A 19719-nucleotide genomic window follows, 5' to 3' on the forward strand; every position below is an offset into this window, starting at 1 on the left:
TTTTGGAACCTATCAAGCACTTGTCACCACAAAAGGAAGACTGTATCTGAATTTAAATTTTTGTTCAAGGCTGCTTGTGCTGAGTATTAGTTTTATTAGTAGGTAACCGAAATACTACTATATTAACCACTCATGGCACAGCTTGAGACAGTTATCTGTGGGTACCTGCCCAAGCAGCTCTTCTCCCCACCTAATAAAACCCATTTTGTTCAAGGCATGCTTGGCTCCTCTCACTGATCTCAAAGATGAATCTTGAATAATATAAACCAGTAGTTCTGAATTGAGGTGCTTTGGAAATGCTTGAGAGGCTTAGTTATCACAATGATTGGTAAACACTAGACGCACTTACTGAGCAAGGGCCAACCAGAGATGCTAATTATCTTCCCCAGCATGCCACAAAACAATCCTTCATAAAGAATTACTGCACATCCCACAAGGTTCCCACCAAGTGGTCATGTGGCTGAAAATTTGAACCTATTATTTCTCATATGAAACCTCAAGAAGCTTTTAAAAGGGTGTTAATAAACAATTTTCCAGAAACGTAATTATCACGTAAACAATCTCATTTTCTTAAAAATTTATTTATTTTATTTGTTTATTTTTGGCTGCATTGGGTCTTCCTTGCTGCGTGCGTGCTTTCTCCAGTTGCGGTGAGCGGGGGCTACTCTTCGTTGCGGTGCGTGGGCTTCTCATTGCGGTGGCTTCTCTTGTTGCGGAGCACGGGCTCTAGGCGCGTGCGCTTCAGTAGTTGGGGCACGAGGACTCAGTAGTTGTGGCTTTTGGGCTCTAGAGCACATGCTCAGTAGTTGTGGCGTATGGGCTTCATTGCTCCGTGGCATGTGGGAACTTCCCGGACCAGGGCTTGAACCCTTGTCCCGTGCATTGGCAGGCGGATTCTTAACCACTGCGCCACCAGGGAAGCCCTTAATTTTTAAGAAATAAACTTAAATAATTCTTAAAACTTGTGAGTTCTAAGATGCAGTCACCTTCCTGGTTCTGAAGTTGTTAGCATGTGATATTTAGAACTACATAGAGAAATTAGGACAAGGCAAGTCACTGAGGATGAAAAAGCAAAACTATAGAAAGAATCTGGGTTCCTGTTATTATTGAGCCACTGAAATCACCTTAGGACTTAATACTAGACGTGTTTCATTACTGTAAGCCAATTCTGGTTGGACTTATTTAGAGCAGAAAGCAGCCTGGAAATAGAGGCCTGATTTTCATGTTAGAGAGCTAAAAACTATTTCAACATTCCAAACCTCAGATGGGGCTAGGGAGGGGAAAAAAAAAAAAGCCTCCTCTGAACCAGACTTGTCTTTGGTGATAATGCTTATTATTATACCGGCCTTCCCAAGTTTTCAATTTGTTAGAAATTCAAATGCCAGTGTTAGAAAATCCTGTATCGAGGTCAGGGAGTTGGGAAATGTGATTTATGTCATATTTCTGAAGCTAAATCTCAGAGCCTCACCCCTCACAGAGAAGAGATCAAAATGCTTTTCCTATTTATTTTTTTAAAAATCCAGAATGGATCAAAAAGAACAGTCATCAGGGATACAGGTGCCAGACACAGGCCAAAGGGTAGCTAGGAAAGTATGCCTTCAGAAAGTTTGGGAGACTTGTGTTTTAGAAGCTGGACCTCACATAAATAGCTAGCTTAGTTTTCCATTGATTTAGCTTCCCCTGCCCTACCTCCCAACATGGCACAGCTGGCTTGCCTTGCAAGGCCTCAGTTGAAGAACTCCATATACACACAGGCTGGTACAGCAGTACTTAGGTAACTAGAAGGATCTCATCCCCCTATGGTCTCATTCCAGATACTGTCTTCAGTGTGTGAGATGGTTTCACCCCTTTGAAAATACAGCCACTTCAGCACAAAACAACGTTAAATCTTTAGAATGATCAATAAATCATCTTTCTCCCCATTTTACATGCAACTGAAAAAGAATGACAGGCTACGGACAGAATACTATGAACTTTGTACTGTTGGGAACTATCACTTGTTAAATGATCATTAGCTAATGGTCACTAAATTTACATATTCAGGAAATTATATATAGAGTACTGCAAAAACACAGTAGAAGACTGAAGTTTTGCCCATTTCAGCTCAGGAAATCCCTTCACTCCCAAGCATCATAATATGTTGTCCTTTCGACTCCAAAGTTTACTGCTGTTACTGTTTCTCTTCCTTCTGATCTTCCTTTTGCTCCCCAGTGCCAGAACTTCCAGAGCCTTCCCGCTCAGATGCCATCTATAAGAAAACATGAGAGTCACTTGTTTAACGTTAAGGGTGACAGTTTGCTCTCTGATGAACTAAAAACGAAAAAGCCATATCCTGACTGTTCCACTCTCCCAGTTTTAGTGATTTCTTCCCTTTGACCTCACCCACCCTCCCTCCCTCCCTCCCTCCCACCCACCCAAAGTAGTCAAGAAGGCAGGAAGAAGGATATTTCCAATTCCAATACTCCCAGTTCCATAAATGGCTACGTAGGAGCCATCAGTGACAGTAATCAAGAGCAGTTACATCAAGTTAGGAGCAAAATAGTCATTGAGTAAAACAGCCTTGTACCTTTTTGTATGCCATTTCGAAGAGCTTCAATGATGCTTGCTGAAGGGAAGATGCTGCCTGTCTTATGTTTTGTCCTGTTTCACTGTCTTTTCGAGCGAGGAGCTCCCTCATTTTGGAAATCTCTTCTTTTAGCTTGTGGCACTTAAAAACAAAACAAAACCAGACCCTCACTTTTTCTGGTTCTTATCCCATAACACACAGCAGAATGTTTAGAAACATTTTTTAAAAACTAAATTCCTATCAAGACCCATACAGAAAAATGACCTTCACTGACATTGGTGATGATGCCTCCCAACTTCTTGAGCTATTTTAAAAGAGGGTTTACCTCATCAGCAGGCAATTGGTCCTTGAATTCTTCCATCTTGGTTTCTGTGTCATGAATGATTCCTTCAGCCATATTAACTGCTTCAACTCGTTCCTAAGAGAAATTAAAAATGTAATATGAATGAAGACTTCCCAATCAACTAGTTGGCTGAATGTCCTCACTAAGAAGACAACATGAAAACCGCGACATACAGTTAACAGAGTATAAACAGTTAAGAGGGAGATATCACTGTGGTCTGAGATGTCTGTAAGGTTTTAGCTGGATTCTGTAACATGAAAATTTTGATATGGGGAGTCTGAGAATAAGAAAGGCATTTCACATAGAAGTTATGAGCAAAGTAATCACCTTCTTCCGCCGGTCTTCCTCAGCATACTTCTCTGCATTTTTAACCATATTTTCAATATCATCTTTGCTTAACCCACCGGAAGACTGGATCACAACTATAGTGAAAAGAAGGCACCTCATTATTTCCCAGGAAAATTATATGCTTCTTCCTCTACTGTATTAAGAAAAAGAATCCTCCTCTTCAGAGTAGCTTGATGTGCATTATGAAGAAGGGGAATATCCTACTGTCCTACAATAAGCAGAGGGAAACCAAGGGTCTAAAATATAGAGAGAACAACTAACTGTCCTACCTACCAAAACTTCAGCAATCCAGAGGCTCAGTGCTTGCCTTTTTTGGGGACATAAACACCATACCTGTTAATGTGACACTGATAACTGAGGAGAAAGAGGGCAAAGAGGACTCATCATCCTCCCCTGAGGCTAGGGGAAAAGATAATGCCCAATCTAGAGGGTCTAGTTCCCAACAGAGAAAAGTCCCTCACCTCACTCTTACAGTCTTAATAAATAAGAGTACTTACTCTGCTGCTCGCGTCCTGTACCCTTATCTTTGGCAGAAACATGTACAATCCCATTGGCATCAATGTCAAATGTAACTTCAATCTGAGGGACTCCACGAGGGGCTGGAGGAATCCCAATCTAGAATAAATAAATAACAGAGTAAGCTCCTCTCACAGAGGGGTCCAGTGCTCTATTTCCAAAACCTATACGGTCTTCTGGGGAAGAAATTACTTGGTTTCTGGGAGGAACAAGTGAAACTTTCACTTAAATGTACAAAAACATGAGTTTGTCGGTGAGGGTGGTAATTTCATTGCTGCTTGAAATAAATAGGACTCATACTAGTGAAGGTTGGCTATAGCAAGTAACCACAATGGCTTTATGTACCTAAGGACACACAATGTGTGAAGAGTAAACTTTTCCATCATTCATCCCAACAAGCAATAAGCGATGCTGACTAGAAGCCAGAAACAAGGGACTTCCCTGGCGGTCCAGTGGTTAAGACTCTGTGCTTCCACTGCAGAGGGCACAGGTTCAATCCCTGGTCAGGGAACTAAGATCCCACATGCCACAGAGCACAGCCAAAAAAAAAAAGACGACGATGACGAAGTAGCAGCCAGTAACAATATCAAATGTCTTTCAAAGTAGTAAAATAGTAATCAGGAATTTCTTCTAATAAGCACTGTTTATTAACATTTCCCTGGCTCTTACAAGCTTCTTTATTTAGTTCCTAAGGCACAAGAAGCAAGGCTTTCAGGTAAAAACTGAAGTCATGGTTATCCAGTTGCAGAACTCATTTGAATACTATGCTAAGATAACACAGACTACGTCTGTCAGCAGTTTATGGTAATATTAGGGGTTAGAATAGTGTAACTTCACCATAAAAAAATGAGCAGAACATTCATGATTCCCAATACCTACCAAAGTAAACTGTCCAAGAAGTTTGTTGTCTCCAGCCATCTCTCTCTCACCCTGACACACTTTAATCTCCACTTGAGTCTGTCCATCAGCAGCTGTAGAAAACACCTAGGGAGAAAAAGGAAACTTGCTGGGTTGGCAGCCTGATTTTTTCCCCCCAGCCTACTCCCCCTTACAAAGTGCAACAAACCAAAGAAAGAAATTCACATCCCAACATTGGAAGAATCCAAATGTACACTATGTTCAAAACAAAGGCTTATGTCTTTATAGAGAACAGGAGTAGGATTAGCACAGCAAAAGGGCATACAATAGCTATTGTTTTCAGCTAAGCAAATGCATTGTACAAAGATGCAGCATTAGCACAGAAGGCCTCAAGAGAAGGAGCTATAAAAAGCGAGATGTTGAAACATGCTCATCCAGAGAAATGGGTCAGAGAGGACATTTATTTTATGCTCATAGTATTAGGAAATCAACACACACTTTTCTTCAGAATGATGTGTTGGCAATACATCACTGCAAACATAGCAATAGCCATAGTTCTTTCAGAAAAACACCAAAACTGAGAAAGGAAATAATTCTTAATCTAAGACCAAGCCATTGTCCAAATAACCCTGGCTTGATATCTCAGAACCCCTATCATTCTCCAGGGAGACAAGCACACTCCGCTGGTCTCGGCCACGCCATTCTTTTTACTGCCTTTGAGAACAGAAGAGTATAGGAATTTAGTCTCAAATGATGAGGCTCCTTCTGGCAATTATTATCCTGAGAAGGAGAGACTATTGATGACTTCCCTAAAATCATCACCACTGGCTGACAGGTAAAGAGAACTTTTCCAGGAACAAAAGAGAACAAAGGACAATATTCTTACCACCCCTCAACATTCAACTGGTATGGACTGCAAAACAAAAAGGAAAGTTTTCTAGGAAAAGCTCACAGAAGTGGCTACAATCACATCCTCACAGAACCTAGTATATCTGTGACAAATAGGGTGGGGTGGCTTTTACCTGGCTCTTCTTGGTTGGAATAGTGGTGTTCCTGTTAATAAGCTTGGTGAAGACACCTCCCAGAGTCTCAATACCCAGAGACAGGGGAGTGACATCCAAGAGTAGCACATCTGTGACATCACCAGCCAACACACCTCCCTGAATGGCAGCTCCAATGGCCACAGCCTCATCAGGATTGACAGCTTTACTTGGGGCTCGGCCAAAGAGATCCTGCACAGTCTGCTGAACCTGAGCACCAAGAAAAAAGAACCTTGTCACTCACTACTCAGGGCAACTGCCTGAGAGGGGGAGAACAGCACATGTGTCCTGAGACCCCACCAGGTCTCAGGACAGGGTGCTTCAGATCCAAGAACATTTACCCAAATTATTTTGTAGTTGAGTTCTTGTTAATGAGTTAAGTATATTGTTTGGTTACCCATACACTTTACTCTTGAGTATCTCATTCATAGCCCTTTTAAATTTGGGAACAATTTGCCTAAATTTTGTTATCTGGTTTCCCAAGCAACACATCAAATTAGAAATACAAGGTACAAGGCAAGGAGACTTAATTTGTATAGTCCAAGTCCTCTTCTACGTATCAACTAAAAATCAGCTTAACAGAAGCAGTAGTAATTCAATACTGGTGCAAGTATGAGGCATGTTTTCCCCTCCTGCTTATTTTACTAATGCTAGGAAAAAGTTCTATTTGAATAACATCTGGGATAATTTGTTAACATAAAGATATCTGCCTGGTTCAAAGTCTCTCCTTTTCACTTCAGATTTATTGTATGCATCATTTTCCTAAGCACAAGTACTCCAAAGGAAAAATTATGAAAATCAAGACCCAAGATAGTTCTATTCAAGATATAAAGAATTACACCATCAACAGGTTCTGTGCTCAGTTATTAGTTTTCCACACACCTGTCTTTTCAGAATGATGTGTTGATAAAATGCATCATTGCACAAATCTCTGTTGAAGAGATGCCTTTAGAAACCCCAAACACTATACTGCAAAACGCATGTCCAAAATAGCCCACAGAGGCTAGTTAGTACCAAGATGTTAAGCTGTCTCTGACCGCAAACTTTGTTTCATTCCTAAAAATTCTATAAAACTGAAGTTCAGGATCCTCCTTGCTGCTACCCCAAAGACATTCTCCCCTTTCCTAATCCTTTTTTTAAAACACCCTTTAAGAACTCTTTAGCAAGGGCACAAATTCATCCTCCTTTCAGGTCAGCATGGTAGAAAGGCCACATATTCATGTCCTTACACAACATAAGCCATATGTCATGTCCTAAGAAATAATTATGTGTTGGCCCTCTCTGCTCTCTATGTCAAGAATTCCATGGGTCCTTTACCTTGGGCATCCTAGTCATGCCACCAACCAGAATCACTTCTCCTATGTCACTTTTGCTGACTTCTGCATCTTGCATGGCTTTTTGGCATGGAGCTATGGTCCTTCTGATTAGATCAGTAACAATCCCCTCAAACTGAGCCCGGGTCAGCTTCATATTCAAATGCTTGGGTCCAGAAGCATCCATTGTAAGGTATGGCAAATTGATGTCAGTCTGCAAAGGAAGCAGGGAGACCAGTAGTGAAGTCTCACTATTACTTCAATTAAAGACTATACCCTAGGAAAGGAAGACTGTGAAAGTCACAGGGAGGGTCAGACACTTTAAATGAACGGCCACCAAAGACAGTGACTCTTTAAGACTCAACCTCTTATCTTCCCAGAAGTAAACACTATAAATCTGTTATTAACAATGAAGAAAGGAATAGAGAAGCAGGAAAAATCCCCATTCAGGAGGTGAAGAACGGTCTGTCCTGCCATTAAAAATATATTAAGAATCACACTACTGTGTTCTTTTACCAAGTTTTAAAAGATTTCCTTGCACATTAAGAAAAATGTGAAAGGTATGCTCTGAACCAAATAATCTGCCACCAAACCAGGGCTTTCCAAGTTTCAGGAAGATGGTTAAGAAAGCTACAACAAAAATGCTAAAGAGAACTACAAGGACTGACTACTGCTATCACATCCCCAGGGAGTAGCTAACACTGCTACAGTCACACCATGTAACATACAGTACTAAATAAACCTAAAATCCTGATAAGGCATGGATTAAGAATATTTAGACTAACAAAACTCACTACTAAACATGCAGAAACAGGTGTCTCGGGGTGAACCCCCAGGAACAGTTTGTGTATGCTGCCCCTCCAACTTCACAAAGCAAGGCCAACAGGGAATAAAGACTGAAGGGAGCAAATCCTTAACCAGCTTTCTTCAGGTAGAGTACCCTGGACAGATAAATGCTTTATAGGGAGAATCAACACATCTTTTGTAAAAACAGTGATATTGGATATAGTTTCAAGAACACCAATAACAATTTTCTCTTTCTTTGCAAAATGTTAACAAACCGAATCAGTAAATAAAATTATCTATAGTAATGCAATCCAACAGAACTTTCTGTGGCAATGGGAATGTTCTCTATCTGTGCTTTTCAATCCAGCAGCCACTAGTCACATGTGGCTGAATACTTGAAATACAGCTAGTGGAATTGAGAAATGGAATTCTTAAAAATTGTATTTAATTTTAAATAGCCACATGTAGTTACTGTATTAGTGCAGTTCTATATGCTATATATTAATGACCAGGTGAAAAACTCCAGGGTTCTCCACCCTTGAAAGCCAGTTCCACCATGAAGTTCTGTCCCTCTTCTCTCTCAATTCCAACCATGTATCTCTCACTACCACACTCTGGTCCAAGTCCTTCCTCTCTCACCACCTGGTGTGCTGCAATAGCCTCCCAACATTTTCCCACACCCACTCAGGCTGCCACAAAGAGCACTCCACCTCAGAGTGCTTTCCCCAAATCTGACCATGTTACCGGCCCACCTTAAAATTTTTCAGTAGTTGTCATTATCTCAGGAAAGATACCAAGTCCCCAATCTATAAAGCCTCTAGCCTTATCTTCTATGTTCCTCCTGCCAGTCTAGTCTGTACTTCAGCCACACTGACCCTTACTCAGGTCTTTACCCGAGAACCTCATACTTACCTGACCCTTTCTCTCTTCCTGATTAACTCACCTTTCAGAAGCTCTCCTAATTATGTCAAACACCTGTCAGGTTCCTTTATTATAAATCTAACTTTGCTTTTTAAAAAAACAAAATTAATACATACATTTAGAGTACCACTTACTATTTATTACATATTGTCCTAAGCATGTTACATGTATTAATTTACTAATCCTCACAACTCTAAGGGGGGAATGGAGCACCATTTATCCTCATTTTATAGACAAGAAAACAGAAATGTTAAGTAATTCATTCAAAGTCACACAGCTAATAAGTAATGAAATAAGGACTTCATCTCCACCAGTCTGCCTGCAGAGTAACTCTTAACCTCTACATTACTTCTGACATTTATTAATATAATGTTCTCATTAGTGTCCACCTCCCCAAACCACATTATAAACTCAAAGGTAATAAGTGCTTCTATAAATTTAACCTATAGACTTACAATCACATATGCACAAACATTAATGTACAAGGATGGTCAATACACCTTACTATAATAGCAAAATGGTGGAAAACAATCCAAATACCTATCAACAGGACAGAGCCACAGTAAAACTAACCAACGTCCTGTTTCATAAAGTGACAACCCCTGGGAAGAATTATAAGCTATCCTCTGGTAATGCCACATATTTCGGCCCCAACCATCGTGCTGCAAATTCTGACAGCAGGACGAGGGAATACCATCAACTTCATGGATGACCCTGTACAGCTTTGTCACTCCTTATAGCTGCTATTAAAAAGAAAAAAAAAAAAAAAAAAGAAAGAAAAAAGAAAATCCAGATGTGACTGAAGGTCACCCACTTTACCAACACAATGACAGATGCTATAAATACCTCTTCCCTTCCCAGAGTGCTAAAGTTGCTCCAGTTCTGAAAGATGAAGCCTCCCTTTGCCTTAACCACTAAGAACAGAATAACAGCATGTCAGGTCCGTGACAGGGATATAGCAAGATGGCAGGAGATCTAATTCCAGGTTCTCATGTGGCAGCAGGAAAGCAAATCATAACCTGATTTAGGTGCTTCAGCTCACCCATAAAAAACATAATGCTCCTTTGCTAATGGAAAGGCTTTTTATCACCAACCAGAAAACTGTTAAAAAAAATATGACCGACATTATGCCAATTAGAATATGCTATTCGAGTAAACTCAGGCTGAAAGGATCCATCAAGACTGGTGGAATTTGTCCACGTCTCACCTGCACAGATGAAGAGAGTTCACACTTGGCTTTCTCAGCAGCTTCCCGAACCCTTTGAAGCGCCATGTTGTCTTTGGTCAAATCAACCCCTGTCTACAAAGTGAAGACACACAATATATTAGTGTTAAGAAAATGAATACTACTTAAATTGCAGAGGTAAGGTGTAACAAAACAAAATAGAGCCATACCTTTATAAACAAGCAGAAATTACTTATTGCCCTTAAAAATCTATAGGAAAAAAGAAGACCTACTTTGAAAAAGAAATATGTGTCTGGAGTTAGAGGATGAACTAACTGTTCTCAGTTCTTTCCAGCTGTAGGATTCTAGCTCAAAAAAGGAATTCCCATAATTCATTTTCCAATACAGGTATCCCCCCACTTTTCCAAAGTTTGCTTTACACCACTTCCCTTTTATAAAAGATCTATATTAGTACCTGTTTTTGCTAATCAAATGAAATCTAAAAAGGATTTTCACTTTTACAAAAAAGGCAAAAAGGGCAAATAATGTTCAGCGTTTGCTTTGCAGCGAGCCATTAGAGGCAGTGTGCACCCCAAGCTCCTTCCCCAGTAACTACATTTATCTGAGCACCAAACCACCACCACAGCTTTGAACTGTCTGTGAGCATACAACCATTTATGTTGTGCATCCGTTAGCAAAATGTGTAGCTTCACGACATTTCAACTTATCAAAAGTTTCGCAGGCTCAATTTTCAGATAGTGGGGGAAACCTATACAGTCATCCCTTGCTATCTGTGAGGAATTGGTTCCAGCAACCCCTGTCAAATGCGGATACCCCAAATCCAAAGATATTCAAGTCCCTTATATAAAATGCCACAGTACTATTGTACACCAGGTGCTATAGCCTTTTAATTGTTATTTGTTCCCAATTTGAAGCTACGATAACCAGAATAGTTCAGAGCACCCATGGAACTGAAATGCAATTTCAGTGGCCTATTCAACACTCTCTTAAGGGAAAAAAAATCGTAAAAAAAAAAACAAATAGCAGTACGAACAAAGAAATTCTCAGTATTCCAATGTGTACATATTAACCACACTGGTAACTAACCTCTCTTTTGAACTCCTTCACAATGTGACGCAGCAAGGCCTGGTCAAAGTCTTCACCACCTAAAAAAGTGTCTCCATTGGTGGATTTCACCTCAAATACTCCTTTCTGAATTTCCAGTATGGAAATATCAAAAGTTCCACCACCTAAATCATATACGGCAATGCTAGAAAGAAAAAAGGCCATCAGGAACAAAACTCATCACAGCGTATGGATTTCAGTAACCAAACCAACATAAACTTGGCTATTTCCCCCCCAGGTATAATTATGAAAGTTGATGACTGCATAAGTGACATATATCTTAACAGGTAGCCCTAACAGCAACATGTAAAACACACATACAGTTAAAATGAAATGTTAAAAAACAAAAACCACTCTTTTGGATAAATACTTGCCAACAGGCATACCAAGGGGAAAAAATGACCACAGCCAGTACTTGAAAAAGAAAAAGTAATCAAGGGACAATCTTGAAATGAATGAAAAACACAGACCATAAAAGCCTTGGGAAAAGGTCAAGGCAGTACATTTCCAGTCTAAGTATAAGGCTCAATCACTATGAAATCAAGATGATGATTTAGGATAAGTTTCAGGGTTCCATGAACTTAAGTCTCACAAATCTAGGTGGAATTTACTGCACAAACTTACATTTTGTCTTCTGATTTGTCTAGACCATAGGCCAGAGCAGCCGCTGTGGGTTCATTAATTACCCGAAGCACATTTAGTCCAGATATCTGGCCAGCATCCTTAGTGGCCTATAAAAAAAGAAAAAAGCATTTTCCACCGTGTCCCAGGTACCATTAATTTCCTGAATAAAAATGCTAATTGGGGGGCTTCCCTGGTGGCAGCAGTGGTTAAGAATCCTCTTGCCAATGCAGGGGACACGGGTTCGAACCCTGGTCCAGGAAGATCCCACATGCCGCAGAGCAACTAAGCCCGTGCTCCACAAGAGAAGCCACCGCAATGAAGAGTAGCCCCAACTCGCTGCAACTAGAGGAAGCCCATGTGCAGCAACCAAGACCCAATGCAGCCGAAAATAAATAATAAATAAATAAATAAATGTATTAAAAATGATAATTAAACTCACCTGTCTCTGAGAGTCATTGAAATAAGCTGGGACGGTGATCACAGCATTTTTTGCTGTATGCCCCAAGTAATTTTCTGGAAAAGCAATCAATGAAAATCATTCATGAGACCCTATCAGATGAAACAGGCTACAATTACTAATGTAGCCAACCTGTGTCACTCTCTTGAGGTCACAAACAGCACCCAATAGTTTTTTAGCATATGACCTAACATGAAGAGACCTTGTAGGAAAACACTCCAATTTTAAAAACCCAAGATCTCACCTTTAACATGTTAGTGAAGGCTCACCAGCAACAATGACCTACTTTTAGATTTAGAAGAGCCACTAGTTTCTTAAATGGGAAGTTTTACCTAACAGACACAAAAGCTTAATGTGTCTTTTGATTTCCCTTCTGGAAAAAAGAAACAAGCAAGCCACCATTAGGAAAACTTGGAAGAGAAATTCAATTTGTAGGGAAAGAGTAATAAAGTTTTGCCATTCCTAGGTATTCTGTATAAAAGCCACTGCAGACTCATCCAAAGGACACTGAGGTATGGAAGCCAGTGATCTCAGAGGAATCATGCAGTTCTCTGAATTTTCCCAGATATGAACTAAGCTTTCTCACCTGCAGTCTCTTTCATCTTCATCAACACAAATGCTCCAATCTGACTTGGGGAATAGAGTTTTCCATGAGCTTCAACCCAGGCATCGCCATTAGAGGCACGGACAATTTTAAAAGGAACATTTTTACTGAAAGACACAAAAATTATACTTGAGAAAACATGCCAGCACAACCTACCATGAGGTTACCGTACACCATGAAAGCCCATCTTCCACCCCAAGAGATCCATGGCCAACAAATGAGAACTTCAGGAATTTGTTTAATGAAAACCTTCAGAAAGCAATCATTAACATGTAAAAACATCCTGATGAAACCTGAACATTCTTCTCACCAAAAATTTATGCAGCTGCTTTGGAAAGCGGTAACAGAGATACCATATGACCTACCAATTCCATTACTAGATGTCTACCCAAGAGAAATGAAAACATATGTCCACACAAAAACCTATACACAAATGTTTATGGTAGCATTATTCGTAATAGCCAAAAAGTGGAAACAACCCAAATGCCCATTAACAAACAGATAAACAAAATGCAGTATGTATGCATACAATGGGATGATATTTAGCCATAAAAAGGAATGAAATACCGATCCATGCCACAACAAGGATGAACCTTGAAAACATATCCGATCAGTATCAAGATGGCGCCTATGCCATTATCTACCTTATGTGTTTAACGCCAATTTATGTGGTCCAGGAATGACTAGCCAAATCTTCATATATCATGTCACACATAGCAAAGACCTAATCTGTGAAGGCAGAATTGAAGTTTTTGAAGGAGATACCCTTTTGGCAGGAGCAGGGCCTGTCCCCAGGGATCCTGCTGGTAAGATTCATCCGTATAGCCTTCGCATATAAATACATTTTTGCTATTACTCACATGTCTTTTTGAACTTCTGAGTCATCATATCGCCGGCCAATGAGACGCTTGGTAGCATAGAATGTGTTGTTCGGGTTGGTGACAGCCTGTCGCTTGGCCGGCATGCCAACAAGTCGCTCACCATCTGCTGTAAAGGCTACAACTGAAGGGGTGGTTCTGGCACCTTCAGCATTCTCTAGCACCTAAAACTCCCAAAGCAGGACAGAGAATGAGGTTCCAGTCACCACTAGTGTCTTTGTACCAATCATTTAAGACACAGAACAAACACTAAAAAACAGTACTAAAGGGCATACTTTTCTGCTCTGTGAATGCTGATATAGTAAGCAACTACTATTGCAGATTCAAACAACCTACAACTAAGAACATCCAAAAAATAGGAACAAATATAAATCACATCTTTCGTACTCAATGTTTGCACAACGTAATCTTTCCTTCCATACGGAGAGTTAAATCTACTTCTGATTTTTTGGTGATGCCTACAAGTTTCAGGCATTAAAAAAACTGCCAAAAAGGAATTCAAAAATCCAGGTGCTCCAAGTATTCTTGAGGAGAACCAGGTGGGAATAAAGATTTCACAAACAAAGGAGGAACAGCCTCTACTTCCTCTAGAAGGAAGAACATGCCTTACTTAGGATGCAGCCCATGCATTATTTGGAGCTCCACTTGCTTCTAGACTGTTCCTGCACCTTTAGCCTTTGTTTAACTGACTTACAAAAAAGCAGAACTTTAATTACAGAAGTAATCAACAGTACAAGTCATTCCAATGGGTCCTAACAGTAACTTAGTAGTCTTACATCTATACTAGGACACACTTAAATCCTGGGAAGTCACATCCATTCATTTATTACCAGCATACAATTAAGCACAAAGATTCACCTCACAAGGGTCTTAAGAATTATAAAAGCAGCTTTGAAAATGTCCCTTATCTAAGCCAAAGGACACAGAATTCTGAATTGTGTACTGGTTACCACTACATGATCCAGAGCTTCCAATCATGCTCACCTTTGCTTGTTTACCTTCCATAACTGCCACACAGGAGTTGGTAGTACCCAAATCAATACCAACAACTGCTCCCTTGATTGCTTCTGATCTGTAAGACATTTAAAACAATGCTATGATTAGTTATCTTAACAGTGATCTCCAAAATGGTTGTAGGAAAACATAAGAAAACAATATTTGCTACTGTGGCAAAATGCATACTCTATAAATAAACTTAGCTGTGTCTTTTTTTCTGAGTGAAGTAATTAATCACAAATTTAGAGACCATTGCTCTGGGGCTTAATATTTATTATCTAAATGCTAAAGGAAATGAAATTATACTTACGCATAGTCCCGCCTTGAAACAATTCTAAAAGCTTCATGACTAAAGCCATTCCAGCCATCCTTAAAAAAAAAAAAAAAAAAAAAGGATCAGCCATGAACTACATATGAAAACTTGCGCTTGTTTTAATTATTCTTCTGAAAAATACATGAAAGGTTGAGACTTTCAATTCTGTTCACTGAGTGGTTACCATGTATAAAATATACTGAAATAAAATATTTCATGTCCAAGAGACGTTATGGTACTGAAACAAACAAGCCTAATAAAGTACAAATATTCCCAATGAAATCAGAGAAATAAATAGATATAAAATTATCTTGAATTGCATTACCAAAGGGTCTCTCAACCTTGGCACTATTGATAGTGAACAAAATCTTTGTTGGGAGCTGGGCCGTTCTATGCACTGCAGAATGTTTAGCAGCAACTTGGGCCTTTACAACTAGAACCCAGTAGTAGCATGGCTACCCAGGTTGTGACAACCAAAATTATTTCCAGACTCTGCCAAATATCCCGTGGAGAAGTAGAAATATGTTAAAATACTACTCAATTTCATCATCAGGAGCAGTGTCTACCTAAGACCCACATATGTTACGTGTTGCAGGTAGAGATTTAACTTAATCAGAAACATTTTCTCTGACCTTCCCAAACTACTGCTTTAAGAGAACTAGAATTAGTAATTTTGTGAAGTCAGTTTATGAGGGAAAAAAAAAAATCAGGAGTGGCTTCCCATCAGTGTCAAAGACCTTTGTTACAATCTCACCTCAGGCTACTTCCAAGTCTTCTTTTACCCAACCTGAGTGCAAAGAAACACAATTCTTGTTTCCCCAAAGGGTATGTTTTTACTCTTACACGATAATGAACAACCACTCCATGGCCTTTTCCTGATTTGCTTATTTTTTCTGAAATAACGGAGGACAAAATTCTGGGGAGCTAACTAATCAAATATTCGTAAGCAAGAAAATCAGAGCTTGATTTTTAATTTACTGCTCAGATGCTCTTTCTTCCTTCGTTGTATCATAGCAACGGAGTCCTCGCACACTCTGCATTTCACAGCGAACAATCGTCCTTCTACTCAAGACCAAAACTGTCTAATCGTCTCAAAAGGACTAATCAGGACCACTGCCCGCTACCTGATGAGATAAAACTCTAGGCTCCCAAGGAGTGTGACTCAGCAGGGCCTGAGACAGGAACGCAAAACCCTGAAAAAGGCCTTGAACCGGCAGCACTGAATACTGAACGTCCGTTATTTTCCGTCTCTCCCCGTCTCTCCCCGAGGATTCTGACCCCGAAGACCGTGGCCTGCCGCGCTGAGTCCCAAGGCCGTGAGCCCCTCGGGGAAGGCCCGGCAGTCCCTTACCTGGTGGCGAGCTGCTGTGGGGCCCCGGGAGGCTGCGGCGCCGACAAGACGGGCTACTGCGGCTCGGCTGGCGTTTATCATGGCTGCTAAATGGTGGAAATACGAGGCAGCAAACACGCGCTCGGACCGCCGAGAACTGCGCGGCGCGGTAGTGCTAGCACTTCTGGAAACCTCCAACTACGTGAGGTGGGGGGCGGGGTTTGATCGCTGCGGCCTGGAAGCCCGCTCTTCCGCTGAGGCGCCGCCCGCGCTGCCTGATAAGAAAATACCTGAACGCTGTTTCCGGAGTCAGGGCCTATGGCTAATACGCTTCGTGGCATGATGGCAGGGAAAAGCGTGTCCTCCCGTGCCGGCTGCGGCAGGCTGGGCTCTGTGAGAGACCACAAGGCTAAAAGCGGTATAAGGCAGAACCGTGGACAACCCCGGTCCTCGGAGGCAGAAAAGACTCAAGGTCACACGGGATAAATTGCGAACAGTCCTTGCGTCAGTTGCCTGAGAGGAGGGGCCTGTTGCGCCTGCGCAACTGGCATCCTACTGAGGCCCTGCAGCGCATGTGCGCAGGGAGTGGCGGAAACCGGGGAGGAGTCTAACTAGAGCTGTCATAGGACGCTCCAGCTCACGTGAGTTTGGTCCCAGCGTTGCCCTGGGAGAGCCCCGGGCGGATACACGCTCTGCGCGAGTTGACGTTTCCTCCTCGCGGAGGGCGCCATTTTGTCTTGCGCCTTTGTTCAGTGTGAACCTGGGGTTCAAAATCTTTGTTGCTCAACCTCGTCATTTTTTCGTCTTCTGATAGCTTGTTGCTATTGCGGTAACTTGAAATACACCTACATATGCAGACTTTCGACAAATTCTTTCAGAGTTTTACCACAGGGACCTTGGGTTTTGAGCTACTAAAGCAGCCCTTCATTCAGACAGCATTCGGTTGCCTTAGGCTAATTATCTTGCAGACCCTCTCGAGAAAAAATACCTGAGCTCAGGATCTTACCTGCCCAGGTTTGCTGGGCCTCACTGAGGCTCTGAAGCAGAGCAGGACCCTGTGGGCCCACCTGGGCACAAAAGCCTTTCTGTGTCCCCCATTTATTTTTTGTAGGAAATAGGCTTCATTCAGCCTCTTTGACCGTCCCTTAGTTCCAAAAGTCAGATCCAAGCAGTTGCTAATCTGGGAAGGGAAACAAGGGAGGCACAGTCAAGAAGCAATAGCGCAACCCTGGCTCAGGGTACTGGTTCGCAGTCAAGGACTATACATAATAATATCTGTGAGTTCTGTGGAAACTATCCCCTGCCCAGATGGAGGATGGTAACGTCAGGCTGAGGGCAAGATTCCTGGAGTGCCGCCCTGTTACCTCACCACGAAATAGTCAGAAGAAAGTCACACGCCCTGCAGCTCTCACCCCAAATTTTGCATATAAAATCTTCCCCCAAAACCATCAGGGAGTTCGGGGATTTTTTTAGAGCATGAGCCACCCATTCTCCCTGTTTGGCCCTGCAATAAACCTTTCTCTGCTCGAAACTCTGATGGTTTGGTTTTTTTGGCCTCAGTGTAAGTCAAGCACATGAACTTGTGTTCAGTGACAGCTCCTCAGGCCCATCTCAAAACCTTGTTGCTTGGGACAGACGGTGTGGGTTCTGTAACAAGATGCCACTGACCTCTTTGCTGTGACCACTTTCAGATTTGTAAGAAAAACGATTGATTCAACAAATATGTCCTGGAATGCCTTGATTTTAGAAATGAAGCAATTTGTCCTTAAAGTCTCAAAGTCCAATTTCAAGAGAAGGATGCTCCACTGTTAAGTGACCACCACTGTGTGAGGAAGTATGAAGGAAATTTTGGGGGAAGTTTGGGAGGGAAAGAAGATAGCTGAGTTCACATTGTGAGGGGGGAGGGAAGTGGGAGTAAGAAAATAAAAAGTTAAACAGAATATTGGTTATAGAATATACAGATCCTAAAAAAAAAAGTACCCTCACACTCTTATTTGTTAGTTATCATTATATTATCTTTACTTGTCTACTTCATACTTTCATTTCTCTTGTTTTCTTAATTCCCTCAGAGGTAGACTTTCCTGAGGTCATCCAAGTTACAGTCTAATGACCCCTATTTTAAAGAGATTTGTATGCTAAAACAATGCACTGATGCTAAAGAACATGGAGGGGAGGGATAAATTGGGAGATTGGGATTGAGATATACACACTACTATATATAAAATAGATAACTAATAAGGACCTACTGTATAGTACAGGGAACTCTACTCAATACTCTGTAATGACCTATATGGGAAAAGAACCTAAAAAAGAGTGGATATATGTATATGTATAACTGATTCACTTTGCTGTACACCAGAAACTAAACACAACATTGTAAATCAATTATACTCCAATAAAAATTATTTTTAAAAAAAGAACATAGAAACATAGAGAGGAGTGACAAATAAATAATATTAAACATGGAAGCAAAATAGAAATTGAAAACTTCACATCCCTACCTTGCATATGATAAGGAGGGAGGAGGGCAAGTGGAGTAATTGGAATAACTGCATTCTCACTTCCCTCTTTTCTCTACTGGTTCTCCTAAGAATTTGCTTTTTTTCATTCTTGTTGCATATACTTAAACACTGCACAGTGTTAATCAAAAGAATCCTGGAATCAAATGGTGTTAGCTAAAGGGTGTCAGAGATGATGATTCTGGGGGTACACATATCACTGAGGTTCCTGGTGCTTTCCCCAAGAGCCTGGCAAATACTCAACATGACCACAAGGGGGATGTTGTAGCTCTAGATACTATTCAAAGCAGGAGCCTGAGAATGGGGCTGCATGTGTTGTATTTGCCAGTGTGAAGGACAGGTTTTGGGGTTGCTTTGCAAATTAATATAGCCTACAGCCTGATGGCTTGAAGAAATAAGCATGAGTCTAAAAAGAGCTGGCTGCAAATGAATAAGAGTGGACGGTTAGATCCATGGCCGGGTGATGCAATTATTCATCATACAACACAGCACTGTATTTCATTTCTCTGTTGTCATTTCAGTGTCATACTGGAAAGTGAAAGGAGCTGGTACATAATTTGCATGTGGGTAAATGTTTACCAGACAGAACAGGTGGCTGTCGAATACCTGTGCATACTATATTTTAAATTATATTCTAACTGGCATGATTTTTATTTTAGCGTATTTGGAGAGAGGAAACCAGTTTCAATTCTTAAGTATTTAACTCCCAGTCATTAATAGGAAATGTCATTAGATAGTAATCACTAATAGTTGTCAAGTGTTTACTTAAGTGCCCCACTGTCCTAAATGCTTTCTAACATTATTTAATGGAATGATCAAAACAATGGTTTCAAGGGAATAATACTATTGGTATTCCCATTTTGCAGATGTGGAAACTGAGGCTTAAAGTGGTCAAGTATGTTATATAGGTCACATGGCAATTGAATGGTAAAGCCAGATTTGAAGCCAGACTGTCTGACTCCAGACCTATACTGCTAACCACTAGGCTCTGCTGCCTCATAACAAAACTGGGTCTGA

General features: G+C 40.9%; 1 protein-coding gene, 1 long non-coding RNA gene and 2 other non-coding genes across 4 annotated transcripts in view; 1 reads left to right on the forward strand and 3 right to left on the reverse strand.

Moving 5' to 3' along the window:
* Positions 1–19719, forward strand: part of LOC130707112 (uncharacterized) — a 78239-nt gene that overhangs the window by 5678 nt on the left and 52842 nt on the right. The gene's annotated exons all lie outside the window — the stretch shown is intronic.
* HSPA9 (heat shock protein family A (Hsp70) member 9) lies at positions 1492–16394 on the reverse strand. Its single transcript, XM_007172229.3, has 17 exons — positions 16205–16394; positions 14851–14909; positions 14529–14616; positions 13527–13708; positions 12649–12773; positions 12045–12118; positions 11606–11712; positions 10964–11126; positions 9899–9991; positions 6989–7198; positions 5654–5881; positions 4653–4757; positions 3755–3872; positions 3237–3331; positions 2892–2984; positions 2567–2707; positions 1492–2248 (listed from the first exon to the last, which is right to left on the reverse strand). Exons 1-17 carry the CDS (start codon positions 16283–16285, stop codon positions 2171–2173), a joined length of 2040 nt encoding a protein of 679 aa, XP_007172291.1. The 5' UTR covers positions 16286–16394; the 3' UTR covers positions 1492–2170.
* On the reverse strand, positions 5098–5168 carry LOC114236476 (small nucleolar RNA SNORD63). Its single transcript, XR_003622425.1, has one exon. It is a non-coding gene; the product is annotated as a small nucleolar RNA SNORD63 (small nucleolar RNA).
* On the reverse strand, positions 6526–6596 carry LOC114236475 (small nucleolar RNA SNORD63). The gene has a single exon (XR_003622424.1). It is a non-coding gene; the product is annotated as a small nucleolar RNA SNORD63 (small nucleolar RNA).

This window comes from Balaenoptera acutorostrata, chromosome 2, assembly GCF_949987535.1.
Source record: "Balaenoptera acutorostrata chromosome 2, mBalAcu1.1, whole genome shotgun sequence".
In the NCBI taxonomy this organism is placed as follows: domain Eukaryota; kingdom Metazoa; phylum Chordata; class Mammalia; order Artiodactyla; family Balaenopteridae; genus Balaenoptera; species Balaenoptera acutorostrata.

Excerpts from the sequence above, each read along its gene's own strand:
- HSPA9 (XM_007172229.3), bottom strand. The coding sequence starts at position 16,285 with ATGATAAACGCCAGCCGAGCCGCAGTAGCCCGTCTTGTCGGCGCCGCA. Across the intron at positions 13,709-14,528 it reads TGGAAGGTAAACAAGCAAAG|GTGCTAGAGAATGCTGAAGG; the intron begins GTGAGCATGATT and ends TGGGAGTTTTAG. Across the intron at positions 3,873-4,652 it reads TTCTTGGACAGTTTACTTTG|ATTGGGATTCCTCCAGCCCC; the intron begins GTAGGTATTGGG and ends TATTTATTCTAG.